The 25000-nt window shown below is 39.6% G+C and overlaps 1 protein-coding gene across 9 annotated transcripts in view; it reads left to right on the top strand.

Annotated features, from left to right (window-relative positions):
• AGRN (agrin) overlaps positions 1-25000 on the top strand; it is a 3161231-nt gene that overhangs the window by 2882344 nt on the left and 253887 nt on the right. For all 9 annotated transcript variants that reach the window (XM_044063089.1, XM_044063082.1, XM_044063083.1 and 6 more), the window contains 3 exons: positions 4379-4571; positions 10152-10367; positions 15880-16109. In XM_044063089.1, the coding sequence (XP_043919024.1) occupies positions 4379-4571; positions 10152-10367; positions 15880-16109 (639 nt within the window). The remainder of the gene's footprint in view (positions 1-4378; positions 4572-10151; positions 10368-15879; positions 16110-25000) is intronic.

Below are 25000 nucleotides of genomic sequence, written 5' to 3'. Positions count from 1 at the left end.
AAATTGTAAACTGGTATATTGCAACAGGGAGTGGGTAGCAAGCTGAAAAACTAATTCATAGTTTCTAAGCATCTCATATAAAGGAAGACATACTCAAGACTGCAGCACCCCACCCCTTAAAATACAAATCTACATGCTGTGGGAATAGAACCTACAGGCCTCTATATCAAGATGCAAGTATGCTACCTGCTGTGCTACTAACTCGGCTTTAAAATTTTATACCATAATAGTGATACCATTTGCTAAACAAAGTAGTTCCACATATTAAGCAGACTTAGCATGAGCAGAAGTAATTTTTTCTTCCTTTGAGGCTCACAGTTCCTTGAAAAATGCATTTGAAAATAAATTTCACGTGTTAACTCTAACTAGGGCATTTCACTCTCTCTCTGTTACACGCACACCTCAGCCTCTTAGTGCAAGAAATCTGGACAAAGCCTAAAATAAATAGGGACAGGTTATAAATATTGCTCTCGTGAACTTAGAAAATTGCTAGAATAATAGGATTTGTGTCCGTATGGATTTTTCTAAAGAATATGACATCTAAAACTCAAATGTCTGTTATTTTGTAGCAACTTCAGTCCTTTTTAGGAGGAATATGGGGCAAAAATCTGGACATTCTGGAAAAACCTGGACAGCTGAGGGGTATGCTACCTCCTTATACATAGGTAATATGCACACACACACACACACACACACACACACACACACACACACACACACACACACACACACACACACACACACACATACCTTTTAATCTCTTAGCACAAGAAATCTGGACAAAGCCTATTATAATGTTGGAAACAAAGGCCCAAAACTAGGGACACGTTTAGAAAGTTGCCAGAATAACAGGATTTGTGTTAGAATGCATTTTCTAAAGTAATGAAGTCTGAAACTCAAATATATGTCATTTATATAAAACCTTAGCTCATCCCAGTGATTTGTCAAAAAAAAATTTTCATGAGGAACAGACCAAAAATATAAGGCAAAAATCTGGGCATTCTGTGAGAGTCTGTACAGTTTAAGGTATGACACATACATACAACCCCTGGCTCCTTAGAAAGTGGATAGAAGAATACAGTTTGCATTAGTATGCATTTTCTCAGGATATGAAGTCTAAAACTCAAATGTCTGCCATTATTTTCTGACTTCAGTCCTCAATGATTTGCCAGAAAAAAAACACAATTTTATGAGAAAGAAACCAAAAATATGAGGTAAAAATCTGGATAATTGAGAGATATGACCCCCCCCCTACACACACTTCTACCCCCTCTTACTTACATACAAATACACACACACACACACACCCCTACCGCTCTCTTACAAACACACACACAAACCTACTTACTTCTTACAGAGACACACACACACACACACACACACACACACACACACACACACACACACACACACACACACACACACACACACACACAGTGTTCTCCTGGAGGAGCTAATAATAATATCCATTTCAGTGATACTTTCCCTTCCTGCTCTTATGGTAATGTACTGCAACTGCCGAAACCAACCTGAATCACCATGTTCACAGTTACTCTGCAGTTTTAAAATGAGTGATTTGTACTATTAACTTGCAGTAGCGAGATATAAACTGTCTCTCTTTTCAAGCATTGGATGCTAACTGATATAATTTACCAGTTTTGTGCAGCTGCCCTTGTACACGTTAATAACAGCTGACCACAATTCTCTGAGTTAGCACATTGATACTCTAACTAAAAACAAGGCAATGCAGTGTGAAAAATAATTTATAAACATACCCTTGTACGGAGAAATGTAAAATAAAACATTTAGAAAAGAAAGATACCAGTAGAAAAACTTCTTAACAGCTTGCTGTTTCTACCACTTCTGCAAAGTGAAAACAGATGTTATTTGTCTACATCATTTTTATTACCATTTAGCAGCTGAAAAAAAAAAGAAAGAAAAATCAGGCAAAATGTATAGGCATGAAACCAAAGTCTTGGTGCCAGGTTGTCTGTCTTTCATCTGCAGTTCATGTAAAGATTTTCTTCACTGTCCAAAGTTTACTAGATGGCTACGAGTCACTCCAGGAGGAATGCACTGCCTAAAAGACTCATCCTATTGACCCTTCTACTTAGGGCAGTGATGAATGTTCTGTTTCTCCTCCTTCCTAGGGACTTCCAAAGTTCACTGAGGTGTTAACACATGGTAGATAGGAGCAACTAGCTTTCACTAGAGCCCTCCTTTTCACAAAGACTTTAGAGTTCTTCCTGGGCGACTGTTTCCTTGCTTGGTATTACTGATAATCCAGTGACAATGGCATGGGTCAATATCGCAGGAAAACAAATAGAACTTTTAGGCCTTCCCCACATTGTAGTATGTCGGTAGAGACAGATAAACCTAACGTAATGGTTTTAATGACTGCAATAAGGAGAAAATATAATGAGGCAATGCAGTTTGAAAAATTTACAGTGCTGTCCTAAAAACGTAACAGCATCTTGGCTCCTTTATGTTTTACACACACACTTAACACAAACACACACACACACACACACACACACACACACACACACACACACACACACACACACACACACACACACAAAGAAAACCCTACCTGCCTGCTTCTTACATCCAAATACCATACCTCTTTCTTACACACACACACACACACACACACACACACACACACACACACACACACACACACACACACACACACACACACACACCTTTTAAACACTTAAACAGACATACCTACCTGTCACCTGTACCTTTGTCCGCAGTCTCCAGTCCACACGTTTTTTCTGGAATTCAAATTCCGTGCGAAAGATGAAGATGTAAACCATCAGTTGCACAGACACAGAAGCATCTGTGCAACTGGATGCAAAGGGCGCATGAACGCCCTTAAAAAAACTTTTTTTTTAATTAAAAGAAAATTAATCTCCCAGCCAGCCCGTTTCACAGCTGCCCCTGTGTCCAAGACACACACGGATGTCCACATCATTACAGAAGCAGTCATATACTTTTTGGCATGAATGTTATTGCACACTGGATGCTTAGGGTTTAGCACAGCATGCAGAATGTAACAAAAAGCCTGACCATGCAGCATAATGATCTTGGTGACATGGATGGGATACCATTTACTACCGAGCCTTCATCCTTAAAGGGAATAAGTAAAATGTCAGGAAAGTGACACATTCCTAGGGACTGAAATAAATAACGAAGGAGTTTACCACAACAAAAGTCTTATAGTTTAGGTAATATGGTTTGGTATGATCATAATTAAATCAATGTGACATGGATATCAGTGTCGGAGAATGTAAACTGTTGCTTTCCAGTTTGTACTGGTATGGTAAGTTGTAGCATGTAAAGTGAGTCCAACAATCCAAGCAGGGACTTGAGCAAGGTTCATACTCCTGGATGATTGGCTCTGCAGTCCCTGATGAACAGTTTCCTAGTCTAGAGAACGACGATTATTCCACTCCCCCCCCCCCCCACTCAATTTCCCCATCCAGGTCTATATCTGGCATCACAGGTAGTTTGCGAGTGTGACCACTTAGTACTGTATAGATGGATACAAAGTAACAGAATAGGCAGGTGCAAGTGTTGAAAAACAGGGAAAATTAAACATACACTTGGCTGTAGATGATTGTCACGACTGAAGTGACACCACGACCCCATATGCAGAAATAAAGAAAAGGGGGTTGTGGATGGATGGGTGGATTTATTCTGCGTTTAGGTATTCAGAACATGCTAAAATAATGCTGTCATAAGAGAGTGAAACATACATTTGTTCTGCTTTTGTGTAGAGGGAATAGGGAGGAAATAGTGTTCTCATGAGAGAGAGAAAGAGAGAAATGTGTATATTTATTTTGCTTTTAAATGATGGAATGAAAAGGATTGTGCTTGACTCTTTCCTTCAAAAAAAAAAAAAAAAAACACTCATTCAATGTTGAATCACTGCTGTCTTTTGTAGCCTTTCTTACCTGCTCATCCACTCTTCTATTAATAGGTGTTTATGTATCTAGCTCAGTTTACATTTTATTTTACGTTGTACCACCAAAGTTATGTTAATGTTTCATTTCTAATTAGAGCCAGGAACTCTACTTCTTTTAAGTAAAGCAGCTGTTTTTTTTCCATGAGTTGCAGATTGCTTTGTACTTCACTTTGTATGCAGTTCTCTCCTTCACTGCAGAGAGGTACTGATTATAAATGAATGACAATCTATTTTAGGAAAATAGAAAATGTATATGCAGTTGTTTCATAATTCAGAGTATGTGCAGTAACTTAAAACTTCAAGTGCAAATAGAGATCATTTGAGGGTTATGTTTGAAACAACTTTGAATGGTATATCTCAATAAAACTTGCGTATTTTGACACATTTATTTTTAAATTACAGCCGTAAAATACTACATCCCTGGATTCGGTGGAAAGTCTTACCTCGCATTCCAGATGATGAAGGCATATCACACTGTACGGATTGCAATGGAATTCCGCTCCTCGGAGCTTGATGGATTGCTGCTATACAACGGACAAACCAATGGAAAAGACTTCATTTCTGTTTCACTTGTTAATGGCTTTGTGGAACTGAGGTAATGCATTGTGGCTGTAATTATAACAAGGTGCATTCAGTGCTTATCCTTTTGACATCCTACAGCTTTCTACAATGCTGAAAAATTGAATTTTGTTTTCCCTTTCTTACGTTTTCCTCCCCAGTCTTCAGTTTTTTTGGTTAGCTGTTTTGTAGTCCTAATTACTCCCTCTGGTTTGGCAAGGGTGAATGGCAAGGACGTGTGCCACTGTGGCAAAGACTGTCATGTGATGGTGTCATGTATGGGGTAAGAGTTTGAGTTAATTATGTCCTTTCTTTTCTGCCCTCTTTCTGCCATGGATACAGATGACTAAACATATACCAAAATTCCTAGGGGTTGGATCTCATAGACACAACTTTCAGGATTTGAGTCTAATCTTTGAAAGAAAATTGGCCTAGGCTTAGGATGGTCCACAAATGTTTCTAGCGCAGTATGTACCCATAAACCTGAATGTGTTGTAGTTGCCTTATCTAGGTGAGCAAATTGATGCGCACTGAGGTTATGCGAATGCCATTGCTTCAGTCTGATTACCCCCCCATTATCACATGCTTACTTAACACTGGGGGCAGTAGTTAAAACCTACATTCATTTCATATAATTGCTTTCTTTCCTACCCCGGTGATTGCAAGCAAATATCTGTATTATTTATGTACCACAATAATACTTTACTGTCATCTCTTCTGGGCTGGGAATGAAGGTCTGTACTGCTAAAGACACCTGTTTGGGTGAATCCTTTGAGATTTTTTGGTTGACAAAGAAATTAATTCATCACACCTAACTAAGTAAGAGCCTTAAGAGGTACCATACCAATCCCTTACTGATTTCCCACAAAGATGCCACTGTTCCTAACATAAGCTTTACTGTTCATTCCTCTATAGCACTACACTGAGTGACATAACTGCAGATTTTAAAAATATCCCATATATATTATTCTGAATAGCGAAGTTGTCCTTTTACATTTTTTCATTTGGTACTGGTAGTAAATTTATGGGATACCATGGTGGGAACATATATTTAAAATGCATATATCCAGCAGGTTATTACGTTGTTACTTTTTTCATTGTTTGTTTATGAAGTTGTTGCTTTTTTCATTTTTTTGTAATCATTTTTGCACTTTTTCAGTGAATACAAAATGTAGTATACTCATTGAGAATTGATTTTAATGTAGCATTATTTTCAAAGGAGAATTTTTATTGTTTTAGTTAATTAAAAAATCATAAAATAATGTGCATGAATGTTTGTCTGTAAAAAAAGTCATGCAGGCAAATAAGAGATGAGTGTTGTTTAAATAAAAAAATGAATCTTCTGTAAAGGAAACTGGGATATGTTTACAGATAGCATCATTAATAGGTTCATAGCTGTTTACTTGGCTAACGACCCAAAGGTCCTTTTTAAGCGTAGCCATGCATCCCAAATCTCTGACAAGTTCTGATATCCTTGATAAGTGTAAGCATGGGCCTGGGAGATGAACCATTTGCAGGTTACCTGTTTGCATTAGAGACACAGGTGCCAAACCAGGGATGAAGTTCCATTTTCCCATCCAATTGTCCAAGTTGCACTTGAATTGGGTTAGGGAGGAACTCTGCTTCATATGGATGGGGAGCCTGTTCCATAGACAGGGTAGTCTCTGGGATACATACCTATCTGTCCAGCAGGTCCTATTTATATCACAGGCAAGGTTTAAGTCTTTAGAATGGGTAACTCTGGTACTGTTCATTTTGTGGATATGCAGGAGGTCCATCAGAGTGGGGTCTGATAATGCCCTGTATGCCAGGCATAGATCTCCTTTTAAAAGCCTGTAGGAAAGAGAATACAGGGAAAGGGTCTTGAGGTGGTCTGCATAGGACATATTACTTACGCCCTGTATTCTTTTAGTGAACAACTGTTGTAATCTCTTTGGACATTCCAGTTGTTGGATATGCCTAGTTAGGTTCATACCAAAGGGGGCATTGTACTCAATGAGAGGTCTGATGAATGCCAAATACAGTGGAACAATGACTTCCTTAGACTTAGATGCCATACCTTTGTTTATAAGTTGTACAACATAGAATGATTTCCTCACTACTGTAGACACGTGATGATCAAAGGCTAGATTACTATCAATGTGTGTCCCTAAGTCCATGACTACTGAGTCAGCTCTAAGGTGTGTATCGTTAATATGATAGTTACCAGGGATGGATGACTTCCCAAAGGATACTATTATGCATTTCTTGGAATTTAGTTTTAGTCCATGGCTCTGACAGTAGATGTTTTGTCTGTGTCAGCCCCTCCTGGAGAACATTTGTGTCAGTGTGAGATTCAATGACGGCTCCTAATTTGCAGTCATTTGCAAATTTAGTCAGCCAGAGACCACTGACATTGGCCTTGACTTCTGAGAAGTAAATGCCAAAAAGGAGCGGTCCAAGAACTGATCCTGGAGGGACTCCACTTGTGACTGGCCTCTTTGTAGAGGTGGACTCCCCAATTCTAACTTCCTGGGTCCTGTCTGTGAGTCAGTTGGTTATCCACCAAGTGACATGTGGGTTTGTACCTAACCTCTTGAGTTTGTCAACAATGCCCAAGTGTGGTATTGTGTCAAATGCCTTGGCCAGGTCAAGGTAGGCAGTGTGAATGATTTTGCCCTTATCAATTGCTTTGGTGACCTTCCCAAAGAAGTCCACTAGGATGAGTAGGCATGATCTGCCCTTGACAAAACCAAACTGGGCTGGGTCCAGTGTCTGAAGGTTTACTATATCTCTGTTGATCATCTCCATGATAATTCTTTCCATGGCTTTACATACAAGACTAGAGAGACTTATGGGTCTGTAGTTTCCAGGGTCTGTAAATGGCCCACCGTTGTGCAGGGGAATGACTGTTGCCTTTCTCCATTCATGAGGTGCGAAGCCTGTTTGGAGGCTACAGTTAAATAGTAATTCTAGAAGCCCTGATAGGTCATGTTTCATGCTATTTAGAAGGCATCCTAGGATATTGTCTGGGCCCATTAATGCAGTGTTCTCGGTCTTAGACAGAGCATTAAGGTTCTGTTCCCTAGTGATAGTAGGGGAACTTATATTTGATGATATTTCCTAAGGGAAGGTTGGGGGGGAGAGAGGAGTAAAGTTGGAGCTGAATTTTTCAGCCAGTAGGTTTGCTGCAGCTTCTGGCTCAGTATAGTTGACTTCATTTACTATGAACTCTGCACACAGTTGTGTATATCCTTTGAGGCTGCGGACATAGCTAAAGAATGCTTTGTGGTTGCCCTTGGCCTGGGACGCCAAACTTACCTCAAATTTGGCTTTGGTAGGCTTTATTTGTCCTCTGAGTTGCTTGTTTAGTTTGACAAGAGTACTTTTAATCTGCTGGGTGCTGCACCTCCTAATTTTTGCCATGATTTTCTTCCTCTTGTTATACATCCAATTGATTTTGTGATTCTACCAGGGTGGTTTGTTTTTGAGTTAGTTCTGTACTTCTTCGTATGGGTACAGTTGCCTCTATGCAGCTATTAACATCTTGTACAGGGTTTCTGTGAACAGTTCTGCATAGGCAGAAGTGTTGTCAGGGTTTATGGGGGCTTGACATTTTGCAGGTTCTCACTTAATAGCAGGAGGTTAGCCTTAAAATAGTTCCTGAATATTCCCAGTTTAGCTGGGGGTCCAGGTTTTATTTTACTTCAAAGGAGACCATTTTGTGGTCTGACCTTACCAGGGAAGGCAGTCTCCCATATTAATGAGGACCAGATTCAGTATGGTTGCACTCCTGGTTGGTGTATTGACTTTCTGGTCCAGGGAGTTTGTGTTTACAAAATCCAGGAATCTCTGCGAGATCTATGTTTGGTATTGTATAGGATTCTCAGTTAATGGTGTGGTAATTAAAGTCACCCATGAATATGGTATTGGGTCAGATGGTTAGTGTTTTTAATAAGTGTAAACACATGATGTGGGTTTCATGGGTTATAGAGGGGGACTTGTAGCTTGCAAAGAAGTGGTGTTGGATTTTACCTATGGTAACTTGAACATGGAGCAGCTCAAGTGCATTGCTGTTTGTCCAGACTTGAAGTATATTTATTTTTTATGTAAATAGAGACACCTCCACCTTTAGTCCCTGCCTGTGAAGTAGCTGGTCTAAATGTGTGGAAGGCATTATAACCTTGCACTGTTGGTTATAATGTAATGTTTGTATATGCTGCAGGCAAATGACAATGTACCAGCCATTAATCCTGACACTAAAAAAATAGAATAATAGAGGTGTAACTGCCCCAGTCAATGCCCTGTACCTGTACCACAGGCCAGAATCTCGCCCCAGTTAGTTCTATAACTGAATTGTAAAAAAGCACTTCCCTGTAACAACCTGATTGCTACATTCTAGCAATCGGGTTATTACAGTTACATCCACGCCTCTCCCAGCTAACTCCTGTATTCCTGGGCATGGAACTGCACCACAGGATAAGTAAAGAAATCTGGGTAGGCATGTGGTCCACAGTAGAGTTTTGGAACTTAGGAACCTGCTTCTGGACAAACAGTCACCTATAAGAACCTGCTTCTAGACAGTCACCCATAACTTCCAGTTTGTTCTTCTGTATTTGTTGTGGTTTATTCGTAGATATTTTTGAATGACATTTTTGTATATGTAATGCCTTATTGTCTTATTGGCTAAATTAGTTTTTTTCCTTAAGCCTGTCATTTCAGGTGTGTTTTTTTTCCAGCAGAAAACTATACTGTCTAGAAGCATACAATATTCAGATTTGTAGGTCGAGGGATAAATTCTGGGAGATTCTATAGATTTCCAAAAATCTCAGCTACGCCCCTGCATGTGCTAGTAATTTTAATTGAATTTTCAGTACAGCAAGAGGTTGTTTGTATTTTAAGTTGACAGAAATAGTTCTAATAATTGAATTTTTCAGTCAGTATTAATCATTTTTATCTTATGACTTTTGCATACACAAGAGTCCTGCAAAGACTTTTGTTGTTTTGCTAAAATCTCAACAAAAATATCAAGACGGCTTTATGTAGCTGGGAGTTGAGGGCTCCATTGGGCAGGGTTTTCTGGTATTAGACACAGACATGTGCGCAACCATGGGCACGTGCATGCACACAGCTACACACACGCGCCCATGCACGTGCATATGAGGAGCTATGGGAACATGCATGCACACAGCTATACACACACACACACACACACACACACACACACACACACACACACACACACACACACACACACACACACACACATACACAAACATATAGGCAGCCAAGCTCATATACACACACACACACACACACACACACACACACACACACACACACACACACACACACACACACACACACACACACACACACACACACACACACACACACACACACACACACACACACACACACACACACACACACACACACACACACACACACACACACACACACACACACACACACACAATCACACACACACACTCTTGCCACAGACACATATGCATGCATGATCACACATCAATGAACTTTGTTTTTGGGTGTGTTATTTTAGCATCTGTTATATTGCTGAAACCTATTTTTTCTATTGTGTAATTATTTTTGTATTCTTTTTGAATCTTGATTGCAGGTTCAATACTGGATCTGGTACTAGCATCATCAGCAGTCAGGTGCTCATAGAGCGAGGCAAATGGCATCATGTGATTGTTAACCGCAACCGCCGCAGTGGCACACTTATTGTGGATGGTGAACCTCCTGTGACTGGACAAAGCCCTGCTGGTACAGATGGCTTAAATCTGGATACCGATCTTTTCATTGGAGGAGCACCTGAGGATCTGATGGCAACGTAAGTTGACAGTACAGGGATAAACTCTCTACAACTTTCATTTACCTCATATGTTTCACTAGAACAGACACATTTTATGTAGCCACATCCAAGATTGCAGATGTACAATTGTTTGGACAAGCTATGCCACTCTATAGCAAACAACACAGGGCTGTTCTTGTCCTGGTTCTGTTCACTAAGCATTACACTATTAGGAATGTCCTGTGGAGGATACACAGAAGTATGATGAACCAATTGTACTTATTAATGTATTGTGTAAGCTGGTGTGATTAAAAAGTCTGGAAAATTTCTTTTGATTTTTTCCAAGTAGAAAGTGAAAACTTTTGTTATTTATTATTAGTTATAGGCAGGTGGAAGAAGACATTGGTGGCCTTCTTCCCCTCATAATCCTGTTTAATGTCTTCATGGATATGAGAAGTTTGAAAATCTGACCATTTAGACTGGTGTGATGCTGATTGTGTTGAAATACATTTAACGAGAATGCCACCCCAGTCCCAGTATACAATGTCTTGATGCGTTGTTTTGGGGAGTTATTCTAAATAAAGCAGGCAGACATAAATGAAAGTGTAGCAATTCTTAGCTTATGTTTGGCAGGTTGGTTGGTTTTACGTCCAGATTTCGCTCAGCATAGCTATCCCAGTTAACCCAGGCTGGGCAACTAGACACCGGCCAGCCAGTAGCTTATTGACCCAGGGCTGCTGGCCTTTATGTTGGGCACACACTGGCAATAGGGGCACATATACCCCTCCCACCATGAGCACGGGTCCCTGGCATGGGTCAGAGTAGGCCGGGTCTTTAACCCACTTATCACCGGTAACTACCCATACCCATTTTTGGCGACATTAGTCAGCATGACCGAATCACCTAGAGCCATATTTTACACTGTCGAGTGGCTAGCCCTGCCACAGCATGCAGTCTGTGATTTGTGTTCTCCTATCTTGAGGATACTGCGCACCACAGTAGATGCCCAAAGCGTTTGGTCTGTACAACTCTTCCCCCTGTAGGGCACCATGTAGCGTCTGTGCTGCTGCCCACAGCTCCATTCATTGGTAAGTTTGAGATGGAAACACTCAGCATGTTTTTCGAACATGGGAGAAACCCCACGGAAACACAGGGAGAACAAGCAAACTCCAAACAGGCATTGGTCAGAGGTCAGTATCGAACCTTGTACCTTGTGTATGGGAGGTGAAGAATTTAACCACTAAGCCGTCTGGGATAGCTCTGTTGAGCAAAAGCTGGGTGTAAAACCAACCAACCTGCCAAACATGAACTGGGAATTGCTATGCTTAATGTAGGTTCCCTGACAGGACACAGCTTGGAAGTGGATGACATCATGATACGGAGGAGGCTGGACATCCTCTGTATCCAGGAGATGACATGGAAGGGCAGTACAGCAAAGCCACTTGGCTTGTGATCCAGAGTCTACTACTAAGGTGGAGGGCAGGCTAGAAATGGTGTAGGAATTGTGGTGAGAGAGAGGCTTCAAAAGGCAGTAAGGGATATCATCAGAATTCATAGGTTCATAGATTAGTACTAGGCTAACTGCCCGTGCGAGCCATTTTAAGCCTAGCCAATTAACCCTTGTGAGACTCAAACCCTGCACCTTGTGTTTGTAAGGCAAACACCTTAACCATTAGGCCAATGACAGACTCATGGCAGTCAGACTCCAGTGTAATGATAGGGCAGTATTCATAATCTCAGCCTATGCCCCACAGCAGGGTTGTGATAGGGAGGAAAAGAGTGCATTCAAACAGCAGTTACAGGACCTACTAGATAAAGCAGGACAACATGAATTGGTGTTGATAATGGATGACTTGAATGCACCTATCGGGACAGACAGAACAGGATATGAGGACTGCCTGGGTCCACATGGGTGGGGCAACAGGAATAAAAAAGGAGAAGCCATTCTAGACTTTTGTCTAGCAAATGGCTTGATATTAGCCAACACATGGTTCAGAAAGACAGACAGTCACAAGATCACATACAAGAGCAGTCAACATGCAACTCAGGTAGACTTCCTCTTAGTAAGGAAAAGGCACTGGGGCAGAACCAATTACTGCAAAGCCATTCCCAGTGAAACAGTCGGCCCACAGCATAAACCACTAGTTGCCACAGTCAGCTGCAAGCAGTGGTCAGAGAAAGCTCTAAGGTCAACAGAGACCAGGCTGAAGATCTGGAAGTTGACTGGAGAGAAAGTACAACAGTTCAAGGAATTACTCAGGGCTCTAGCACCCCAAGAAGAGGAGGAAATAGGTGGAGTTGAAGAAGAATGGCAGTGCCTAAAAACAGCATGTGTTAGGACAACAGAAAAGATATGTGGCCGAGCCAGGTATGGAAATATGGTACATAAGGAAAGCTGGTAGTGGAATGCAAAAATCCAGGAAGTCATCAAAAGAACAAAGGAGTGCAGGAAGAAGTGGGAGACAGAAAAGACTGACCAGGCTAGGAAGGGCTACTGGTTGGCTAACAAAGAAGCTAAGAAAGAAGTTGCAATAGCAAAGAATAGGGCATCAGAGGTACTGTACCATCTTCTGGAAAGTGACTCAGTAAGGGGCACAAAGAAACTATATCAGGTTGCAAGGCAAAGACAGAAAAATAAAGAAGATAGTCAGACACCTTTTATAAGGGATGCCAGCAACAACCTGCTCACCAGCCCAGAGGACATCAAAGGCAGATGGAAGGAGTATTTCCAGCAGTTTCTGAGTGAAGAAAACCCCACAGAAGCTTTACTGCCTCAGAAAGAGCCTACGATGAGAGAAGAAGAGGAGCCCACCCTAGAAGAAGTAAGAACAGCACTAAGGAAGATGAAGTCAGGGAAAGCAGCAGGATCAGATGAGGTCACAGCAGATATGATAAAAATGCTGGATGAGATAGGGGAGAAATGGTTCCTGAGGGTACTAATAGCAGTGTGGAGAGAAAGGTGTATCCCAGATGACTGGAGAATAAGTATGCTCATGCCAGTGTACAAGAACAAAGGGGGCATTCACAAGTGTGAGCAGTACAGAGGCATCAAACTCCTATTAAATTGCATGAAAGTTCTGGAGAAGGTGATTGATAAACGGATATGCAGAGTAGTAGAATGTAAGATGGGAGATGAGCAATTTGGATTCAGATCAGGATGCAGCACAACTGACCCGATGTTTGCATTGAGACAGATACTTGAAAAGAAGCTAGAGATGAGGAGAGAGTCCAACTGGGCATTCCTAGATTTGGAGAAAGCATATGACAAGGTCCCAAGAATGCCGATCTGGGCAGTACTGTGGTGGTTTGAAGTCCCAGAAACATGGTAGAATTAGTGCAGGCTATGTACAAGGAACCAATGAGTCAAGTACAGATGGTGTTCGGCCTCACAGAGGGGTTCCCAGTGAGTGTAGGTGTACATCAGGGTTCAGCTCTGAGCCCACTGCTGTTCATACTGGTGATGGACTCCATTAGCAAACAGGTTGGAGGGGACAGATCAACAAAGCTGCTATATGCAGATGATGTGGCAGTGCAGGCAGACTCTGAGTTAAAACTTCAGCAAAGGATAGGAGAATGGAATGCAAATCTGAAGACACATGGGATGAAACTAAGCACAGATAAGACAGTGGTAATAGTAGCAAATTGGGGAAATCAGAAGAAGCTGAGAATAGAGATAGAAGGGAAGATAGAAGAACAGGTAAACAGCTTCAAGTATCTGGAAGGAGTAGTTGAGGAGAAGGGTAGTCTGAATGAAGAGGTCAAAGCTAGAATCAGAAGGGCTGCAGCCAACTGGCATAGAGTATCAGGTGTAGTCTATGACAGAAGAATGCCAAAGAAGCTGAAAAGTAAGGTGTACAAGACAGTGGTGCAACCAGTATTACTGTATGGTACAGAAACCTGGGCAGTAAAGGCAGAACAGTTGAAGAAGCTAGAGATGATGGAAATGAAGTGCCTGAGAAAGGTGATAGGATGCACACTGTGTGGCAGACGAAGAAATGAGGACATAAGAGCAGAAGCCAAAGTAACTCCAATTGCAGAAAAGATCAAAGAGAACAGACTACGCTGGTTTGGGCACATGTGCAGAAAAGCAGAAGACAATCTGGTGAGGAAGATTTGGGACAGACAGGAAGAAGGTTAGAGGAAGCGAGGACGTCCAGCAAAGAGGTGGATGGATTGTGTGAAAGATCTGTGACATTCAGGTATGAGTGTTGAAGAAGGCAGGAGTGCGGCACTCAGTTAAGAGAGTTGGCGACAGTTAACACGATACCCCGACCCCATGTAGAAAATGGGAAAGGGGGGGGGGCTGATGATGATGATGATATAAATGAAAACCTCTTAAGTCTTGCATACAGTAAAAAGAGAGAGAGAGAGAAATCCCCATATGAAAACACGTAGTTAGAGCTATTGTCTCTACAAGCATCTCTTTACTTATCAGACCGAGGATGACTCCCTGAGGAGTGATTCCAATTGTGAGAAAACATATGGTGGATCTAATAGTTAGCTTTCTGCCAACAAGCACTGTCACTAAAAGAAATATTAGGAACATATCACTGAGAAGAAGCAGCCATGGTTTGTTTGATGGATGAAGTAACAGACAGATGTGTGATGCATGTCCATTACCTTATAAAGGACATAACCTTTTTGTCTGCTCCTCAGACAATTTAATGTAATTGGTAAGAAATTACTATGAATGCATATCATGTGCCAGTATGGTATCTCCATCCCCTCTTTCCCCCCCTACATAGCAACAGTAATAGGCTCGTAAGTTCATAGGTATAGACTAGGTTAATGACCACCAGGGCCTTTATAAACCTAGCCATGCAACCCAATCCAAATGTGTCCCTGTGTACCATTAGTGTTAATTAAGAGAAAGTATGTTGGTCAGGAAGTTTCTAAAGGTTATGTGGGCAAAGGATATGTTACTGTGGGCATACTACTGCATCATAGTAGCCACATTTTACTGCCAGGATGGCTGGGTCTCCTTTTTCCACTGCAGTGATGTTTGTTTACTGCACAGAGACAGCACTGCAGTACAGTGATGCTTATTTTTCCCATCAAGCACTGCAGTGATTAAACTCTGTGACATATCAACATTTATTCTTCTGGAGGTGTGTCTGTCTAATGTCCTTATTGGAGTGTCAGAGGTGCCAAAATGGCAGCAAACATTTCTACCAAAAGTACTTTTCTAATATGCTATTCTTCCTCCTATAGCAGTCATTTTTTTGCACTATTAAGAAAAGTTGGCTGAAAAATGTATATATCATTGCCTTATCCTTATTTTTTAGTGTTTTTTTGTGTGCACGAGCGTGCGCTAATATGCAAGTACACACACATTCACATTAACACCAGTAAAATGACCAGAAATTAAAGATACTGAATAGATGATCTCATTGCAGTAGTTTTATATGCTTTTGTTATTTCCATGTTTAAAATTGTTGTCTGATGTTCTGCTACTTGCTGTTATGCAACATGGATATCTTGTTGCTTCAAAGGAAATGATTTATTTGGTAAGTGTCTTAAATCATTATTTAAATGCTTTTGTCTCCTACAGTGTAACTGCAAGAACTGGTGTGACTGTAGGTCTAAAAGGATGCATCCGTTTGTTGGATGTAAATAATCAGATGTTCGACCTGCAGGAGAACGAAAGTGATGTACTATATGGCAGTGCAGTGGGTGAGTGTGGCAACAATCCCTGCCAACCCAATCCTTGTAGGAATGGAGGAATCTGCCACTTCAAAGAGGCTGAAATGTTCAGCTGCAAATGTGTCAATGGATTTAGTGGTAAGTTGAAGGAAAGCTCATTTAGGCAGTTAAAAACCTAGTAAACTCACTTTTTTCATTAGAGATATATACAAAAATGCCGGTCTGTCAATGTTGTGTGTTTTATGCAAACCTATGTATCATCACAGTTTGCTCATGTTTTGAGGCCCATCACATTACTGCATGTTCTGAGATACCACCGATCAGAAAATGTCTTTTTTTTAATTTTATTCATTTGTTAAACTAGTAAAAGAAGTGATCCAGTGAATACTGTTCTGACCCATGACCTGACCCTCAAGAACACACGCACACACACACACACACACACACACACACACACACACACACACACACACACACACACACACACACACACACACATGATTATAACATCATTTACCAAAAAATAAAAACAGCAAACAAAAAAACAGCAATCATTTAGATCGAATCTAAAATGACTGAAAAATACAAAAATTAAAATCATATTTTTTGCAAGTGGATTGCTCACTGCACCCCCTCCCCCAGATAAGCATATAGGAGAGTTTTATATACTAACTCCAAGATCACACAACAGTGGGGCAAGGGCAAATTCCCTGCCCACTGCAATGGGACCTCCCATAGAAAGCAGCTCCCTGGTTAAAATACCTACAAACAGAGCTGGTTATCATTTAGGTAATTGAGTGGTGCAATTATCGCTCAGAAAAAGCAGCACAGTTGATTGAAAACAAGCTGATCGAACATCGTCTCAGTAGCTGTTCCCGTCCTTGTAGTTTTGACCATATATTCTCAGTAAGCACAATTGCCTGTTTTCAGGTTCAGCCCTGGAGCATTATCTGATTAAATGACTTTCTCAAAGTAAAAGAGCAAGCAAATGCAGAAGGAAGGAATGAAACCCAGTACTACAGGATGAAGTTTATTTTGAGATTGCAGCTCATAACCTGCAAGAGTATTAATTTGTGTGTGTGTGTCTCTGTGTCTTCTCTCTCTCTCTATATATATATATATATATATATATATGTTATTTTATTGTACTTTATGCAGTCGCCAGGTCTGTGAACCCTTGTGCAAACTGTTTATAACACTGTGGTAGCAAAGCCCACATTTCATATAGCTGCAGGTCTGTAGTGACATAAAGCACCAATCCTGAAAAAGAGGTACAAAAAGGTGAGGCTACATAAGGTACCCTTGACTAACATTGCTGACCCACTTGGCAGCTATTGCATAAGCTGTAAATCCCAGATAATCAGCCGACTGTCTTCCCACTCCCATCCAAATTGATTATGTCTTCTTCCTCAGTTTTTCCACTTCACTGCCTGCCATCTCTCTTATGAAATGTCATCTTCTTTTTCTTCCTGTATATTTTCATTTCCTCCAGTTGCAGCATTCATCTGTGGAAGACTCAGCTTACTTTTCTGTCGGACTTCTGCTTGATCCCATCTTTAGACTACAGACGCACTGCAAGCCAAGCTAAAGAGACACTTTACATTTAGACTACTACGTTACTACCCACCCACCTGTCTGATTTTTTGTAAAGTAAAGCTACACCAGTTGACGTAATGGTTAGGGTCTTTATTTCTCATGCACAAGGTACAAGGCTCAGTCTTGACTTCTGGTTAATACCTGATTAAAATTTGCATGTTTTTCCTTTGTCTCTTTGGGGTCCCCCCCCGAAAAAACATGATTGTTTCTACCTCAGACTCATCCAAGAATGGAGTTGTGGGCAGTAGTCTGATTATAGTACCCTAGAGGGGCAAGAGTTTTACAGATCAGCTGCTTTGGGCATCAGCTGTGGTGTGCTGTATCCGTAAGGTAGGATAAGAGAGTTTTATGACTGTTAAGGAATGCAATACTTTCTGTATGCGTGTATATAAACATATATATATATATTTTTTTTAATATTGCATTTTGCATTATTTGTAAGTATTTTCTTGTACTTTGTGTTGCGGTTTGCTTTACTTATCTTCAGTGCACCGCTTTTGTGGCTTCATCACAGAATTAATTTTGCCTCTGCATGTTCATTTTATTATTACATTTTCCAAATAAAAATAAAGTTAATGCTTCAGGGATATGTCCTTTTTTAGCTCACTAACATTAATCAATAGCCCTGAGGAAACGCTAGTTCAAAAAAATCTTTATCAGTATTATGAACCCCCACTCCCACCATAACCATTTCTTCCATGTGTGCCTCACTGTTAAGTTGAGCACGATTATTATTATTTTTGTTTTTATTTTTGATCTGATTGATTTATGTTAAGCATTACTAATTCTCTAATGTCAAAGACCTTATATGAAACACATTTCTATGATTACTAGAAACACCACAGTTTTTCTTTTTGAGATTTTAATGCCTACATGTGCATAAAAAATAAAACATGCTCTCTGATTACAGATAAGAACCATTCAGTCCTCCTAGCCTGCTTGTTAGATAACTGGCTGATCTTAAGCTAATCTGACATCTTGTTTTTGCCATTCACACAAGTATTGTATGCCTCATTCTTCAAATCCTCACTGTTTTTGAACCCATACATTCTCCAGAAAGGCTGTTTCATGTATCCACCACCAGTGTGAAACAAAATCCTCATGTTGGGCTCGCACAGGCTGTTCTGTACTTTTCAGATTTGGTGTTTTATTCCTACATATTTCTTCTTCTGTATATGGCTACATGGTTTATCTCTTTTGATTCCATTGCTAAATTTCAAGGTTAAATCATGCCCTCCATGGTTATCTAACCCACATCCATCATATTTATAGGTTATAGGTTCATAGGTGGTTAGTATGTGTGCAACCCAGGAGATCATTATATATTTTTTATTTTATTTATTTATTTATTTTACTTTACATTTGTTGACCTGGTTTGTCTGGCTGGGCACATACCCTTTTTTAGCAGAGACCCGGGGAGAAAAGCTCCAATAAAGTACAAAATATAGCATTCAAGTGTGAAGATTATACAGCAAGGTGTAACAAATAAAGTAAATAAAAAGAATATAAAGCATATAAGGCATATAGAATATAAATCATCAAGAATATAAATCATTAATATAGCATTCAAGTATAAAGATTATACAGCAAGGTTCAACAAATTAAGTAAATAAAAAGAATATAAAGCATATAGAATATAAATCATTAATGATTCTAGCCCAAATTTCTAAAAACATTGACTGGTCACATAGTGGGGAAATGAAGAAGGCCTGTAGGAACCAAACCCTGTACCGCAGGAAGTAGCTCATTAGCTAGCCTTAGTACTCTGCACCAGTTGTCAGATTATATATATTTGTAAGGAGGTAAACAGAGGGAACTGCACATTTGTTTAGAATAACACAAAGTACAGAACTTCTCGTATTTCTACTTTAATAAAGTTCGTGACATCAAGCCGTTGTGCAAAGTGTATTCCTTTCTATTTTTACCTGCCTTCTTGATGAAAGTTTTAAGTATTTGCGATAGCAAGACCTAGAGTAAGGAAGTTGCACTAATAATATTTGAAACATTCAAGCTCGTATTACAGTTGCTTGGCAACTATCCTTCTTAACTGACAGCTTGAGGACACAAAAGCTCCTAACGTATACTCAGGCTTGTCAAGTTACGAACAATTCTCATAACATGACAAATAGTACAAAACTTTTATTATTTTTTTTTTGCAGGGCACAAACCTCTTACACCATCTTTACTTTATTATTCTCACTGTAATATCACTGTATTTTTGGGGAAAAGTGTGATCACTGACAGGGAATGCAAAGCCTGTCCTGCTCTTATCTTGAAAACTGAGGATTAGAGCATGCACACTCTGCACTGTGTTTGAAGCAGCAAGTCATTGCTCCAGTGTGATGAGAGCAAAGGCTGATGGGCATTTGACAACATGACTACTATACTGATGCAATTGTGATGTGAAAAACTGGCTATAGGCTGCATAAAGATCCAAATCTGACTTCATCTGTCACTGGTTGCGTTACTGATAAAAGGCTTTCATTTTGGTATCTGTGACTTCCGCTGTCATCATTACCCAATATTTGTTCTAAAATCACACAAAAAAAATGTTTTATCTGATTGAATTCAGAAAAGGAAGCTAGAAGGCTGAACTTGTAGTGCAAGAGAATTTCTGACACAGGCGACTGGATTTGTGTCATTAATGCATGCACTCTTTAAAAAAATGCCATTCCTAGAAACTGAACATGCTGAAAGCCACTTTCAGTGCTGCTGGACTTTGTCTTTACCCCGATGTTGTGCAACCACAGAGTGTATATGTATGTATGTATATATTTTATATATATATATATATATATATATATATATATATATATATGTATGTGTGTGTGTATATATATATATATATATATATATATATATATATATATATATATATATATATATATATATCTTTATATATATATATATATATATATATATATATATAATTCTATATTTTGGGGGGTTTTCTCACATGGAAAGTGCAGGGGAAAGACTTATGTTTGCTAAAATCGTCTTTCAGCATGTTTGATTGATAGGATTGGTATCTAATAAAAGAGAACTCAGTCGGTCGATTTGATTCAGGCCAACCTTTTACTACCTGGCATTTGATTATCTGTTAAGTATAAATAAGACTAAAATTACTGTGGGAAAGAGCATTGTTGTAGGTCATATATTTCAAGCTATGACTCGGAAGTGGTCAGCTAAGATTCAGAAACAATTTGGTCATATAGTAATTTCATAGTGAGTAGAGAGTTTGCATAATGGTAAAGGTACTTGCCTCATGCACACAAGGTAGGAGGTTTGATTCTCACCTTTGATCACTGTTTGGTTATTGGTTAGGAATGTAATAGACTGCAGATTGATTACCTAGTATTTTTCTATAAATAATATAATTTAGCACTTGTACATTCTAGCTGTTTTAATGCAATGAATAGTTTAATGTATACTTGTACTTTCTAGTCATTCCAGTACTATGTATAGTGTGGATACCTATTGAAAGCACGAAAGTTACAAAGTGCGAACACTCAAATGGGCGAAAATGCCGCAACTCGAAAACACTCCCCGCTAAATATATATTCCAACTCCAAGATTGCACTACAGTAAAGAAAGGGCAAATATTCCGATCTTCACTGTACTGTGATGAAAAAAAAAATCGATTTGTGTCATTTTCACTCATCTGAGCATTCGCACTTTGTAACTTTCATGCTTTCAATATGTAACTGTATAATGTAATTTAGTACTTTTACATTCAAGGCATTCTAATACTATGAGTAGTGTAATTTAGTACTTGTACATTCTAGCCATTGTAATACTATGAATACTGTAATTTAGTATTTGCACATTCAAGGTGTTCTAATACTATGAGTAGTGTAATTTAGTACTTGTACAATCTAGCCATTCTAATACTATGAGTATTGTAATGTAGTACTTGTACATTCTAGCCATTATAGTACTATGAACAGTGTGATTTAGTACTTATACATTCTAGCTGTTCTAATGCTATGAATGTGACAACAACCCACTGAAAAAAAAACACTGATATAAAGCAAAATTGCAAGGAGTAACATTTTCTTAGTGCTAATAAATTACTTGAAATGTGACTTTTCTGTTGGTCTGCTTTGACTGTTTGGATTTTCAGAACACTATTCCTGTATATAGATAGCTTTCATATGGTATAATAATTTTCAGCTTCTTGTAGAAGCCCACTTGAATTATCTGTCAAGTGGTCCTCACACTTACACGTATTTTTAATGGAACATTTTGTCTAGGTAAAAGATTTGTTACACATACTGTATGTTGCACACTCCATAGGTTCATAGGTAGGTACTAGGCTATCGGCCCAAGGGCCTAAGTAAGTCTAGCCAACAAGGTTCCCTGGTTTATGTCACCCAAGAAAGTTATTTTCCTGTGCCACTGTCGAGCAGAGACACAGAAGTGATCCCCGGGGTGTATTTCCTATTTCCCATCCACTCATCAAGATTTTTCTTGAAGAGTGCTAATGAATAACTTTACTTGACATAGATGGGTAGCCTGTTCCAGAGTATGGGAAGTCTCTGGGACATATGTAACACTCAGCTTTTACGACTCTGCATTTCATCTGCAAGACAGTTGCCAAAGTACAGAATACTTATTTTCCATCACTAATGCAGGAGTTTGGCACATGCTTAAAGGAGTATTGTGACATGCCTTGAATGGATACTGCAACCATTGTCTGATAACGTTCGTGTCCTGCAGTAACTGAGTAGCAGATATTTACACAACGGCCACTTACATTAAACCCATACTTACCTAGGGGCTATCAGTTCTGCTTGGCTTTCTTTCCTAATTTGGTCATTTTTTGAGTATTTGCCAAGCTGATCACATACAGTTATTTGGCAGCTTCATTTAAGAAAGCACACATTGTATCTTTGTTTGTGTGACTATAGTCCTTTTTCTTTGTTTTTATTTATTTATTTATTTTTTTTGCTTAACATCCATACCTATGTATATATGTTGTGACTTCTGGCTGTGCTGTGATTCATTCTGGATTTGGCCTAGTAACAACTGCAGTGTTAGAAAGTTAGTAAAGCCCAGAGAATTAAGGCAAGTTAAAGCAAGGAGTTTGTAACTTACTAATGAGTTTGATACTTCCAAGTTGCTTGCATTTTAGCAGGTGTCAAGTCTGGTGTCACTTGATAAAGTCAAAAAACAAACAAATATGATACTAGAGCATCTGTGTCAAGCCAGTAAAAGAAGCAACTGTGTCTAATTATTTTTTAGCAATTAGTAAATGAATTGATAAAATAAGAGTTTTTTTGTTTGTGTGTTTTTTGTATTTTTGGAAATACTCCCATTTATTATACAGAGGAAACACAGGAAATAAAACGACTTATTTGAAGTATTGTAGTAGGTAAATGGGAATGGATTAGACTTTTTACCAAAATCTGCATTCCAGCATCGTACCCTTATTTTGTGCTTTCTACTGTACTTTGATTTATTTTTCTTTATTATCTTTATTTTCTTTATTATTCCAGTTCTCCTGCTGTTTTCCTACTTGTCTCCTATTATAGGATCATTGGATCAGAGGATCGTAGTAGGTCACTAAACTGTAGCCTTTTTAAGCCCAGCCATTCATGCCCCAGTTTTCCCAATTATTAGTGCACATGGGCTAGAGTGGCTTTGGTATATGCTTGTGCCTTTGGCCATCTACAGGCTGTTCCTGTCCATGACGGCCACAGCTGACAAGCCAAGGATGAATTTGCAATTTCTCATTCATTTGTCCAAGTTGTGTTTGAACAGGCTTAGGGAAAAGCTCTGTTCCACATGAATCGGGAGTCTGTTCCAGAGAAGGGGTAATCTCCGAGACATTTATCTGTCCCTCCAGCATGTTTTGTTTATGTCACAGATGAGATTTAGATCCTTAAATTGGGTAATTCTAGTGTCTAGTATCTCATGACTCACTGGCATTTGCCCCTGCCAGAATCCAGACTAACTCCTACTATACTATAGCATATATAACCGTATTGTAAGTATTACCAAGCTGCTTCTACCTGATTGCCTGTAATCATTTAAGATTCAGCTATGACTAATAATAATTGTACTTGTACTTCTCACGCTAATTGTGAATGTAATTATTTTAATGTGTGGAGATTTTCTTCCCGGGCCTCCGCTGAAAATGGACATATATAAAGTCGGACTATTCCGTTCAACAAATGTAAAATAAAACAAAAATAAAAAATAAAAATTCTAGTGCTGTTTGTTTTGCAGATGTGTAGCAGACTCATCAGGGCTGTATCAGAGAATGCCTTGTAGGTTGGGTATAGATCACCTCTCATTGGTCTTTAGGAGACTGACTTCAGGGATAGTGTTTTGAGGTGGTAAGCATAAGACTTATTATTTATAGCCTGTATTCTTTTAGTGAGGAAACTCTGTGGTCACTGCAGCTGTTCCAAATGCAGGTTCAGGTAAATGCTGAAGGGTACGTTGTACTCGATTATTGCTCTAATGAGGGATGTGTATAGTACGACTATGATTTCCTTAGATTTGGATGCTATGCCCTCACATATTGGTTGTGCCATATACAAGGATTTTCTCACTATCGTAGACACGTGATGATCAAAGTTCAGGTTACTGTCAAACTACGTTCCCAAGTCCCTTACCACTGGGTCTTCTCTTAGGGCAGTATTATCAGTCTTGTTATTTGCAGGGATGGTCATCTTCCCAACGGGTATAATTATGCATTTTTATATTGAATTTTAGGCCATGGTTCTGGCACCAGTTATTTGTCTGTGTCAGACCCTCATGGCGGATACCCACATCTTTGGGGATTTAGTAATTGTACTCAACTTGCAGTCATCAGCAAATTTAGACAGCAAAAGACCCTCTGCATTTGCAGTGACTTCAGAAACGTATATTCCAAGCAGGAGAGGTGCCGGTACCGAGTACTGTGGGGCACCACTAGTAACAGGCCTCTTGATGGAGAAAGATTTCCCCAACTTCATGTGGCCTATCTGTGAGCCATTTAGCTGTCCATTGGGTGACATAGGGATTTGTGAGTTTGTCTATAATACCCTAGTGTTGTTTTGTGTCAAATGCCTTTGCCAGTTCAAGGTAGCCAGTATGTACTGTTTTGCCCTTATGCATGGCTCTAGTGACATTCTCGTAGAAGTCCACCAAGTTTAGTAGTCATGACCTGCCATAGATAAAATAAACTGTGATGGGTCCAGTGTTTAAAGATTTCCTATGTCTTTGCCTGTTAGGTCCATGATAATTCTTTCTATTGTCTTGCATATAATACTAGTCAAACTTACGTGTGTGTGTGTGTGTGTGTGCGCGTGTGTGTGTGTGTGTGTGTGTGTGTGTGTGTGTGTGTGTGTGTGTGTGTGCGTGCACGTGTGTGCGTGTGTGTGTGTGTGTGTGTGTGTGTGTGTGTGTGTGTGTGTGTGTGTGTGTGTGTGTGTGTGTGTGTG

This window comes from Protopterus annectens, chromosome 2.part1, assembly GCF_019279795.1.
Source record: "Protopterus annectens isolate FY-2018-M chromosome 2.part1, PAN1.0, whole genome shotgun sequence".
NCBI classification, from domain to species: Eukaryota; Metazoa; Chordata; order Ceratodontiformes; family Protopteridae; genus Protopterus; species Protopterus annectens.
Note: the sequence above shows the minus strand (reverse complement) of the source record. Positions and strands in the feature narration are given on the sequence as shown.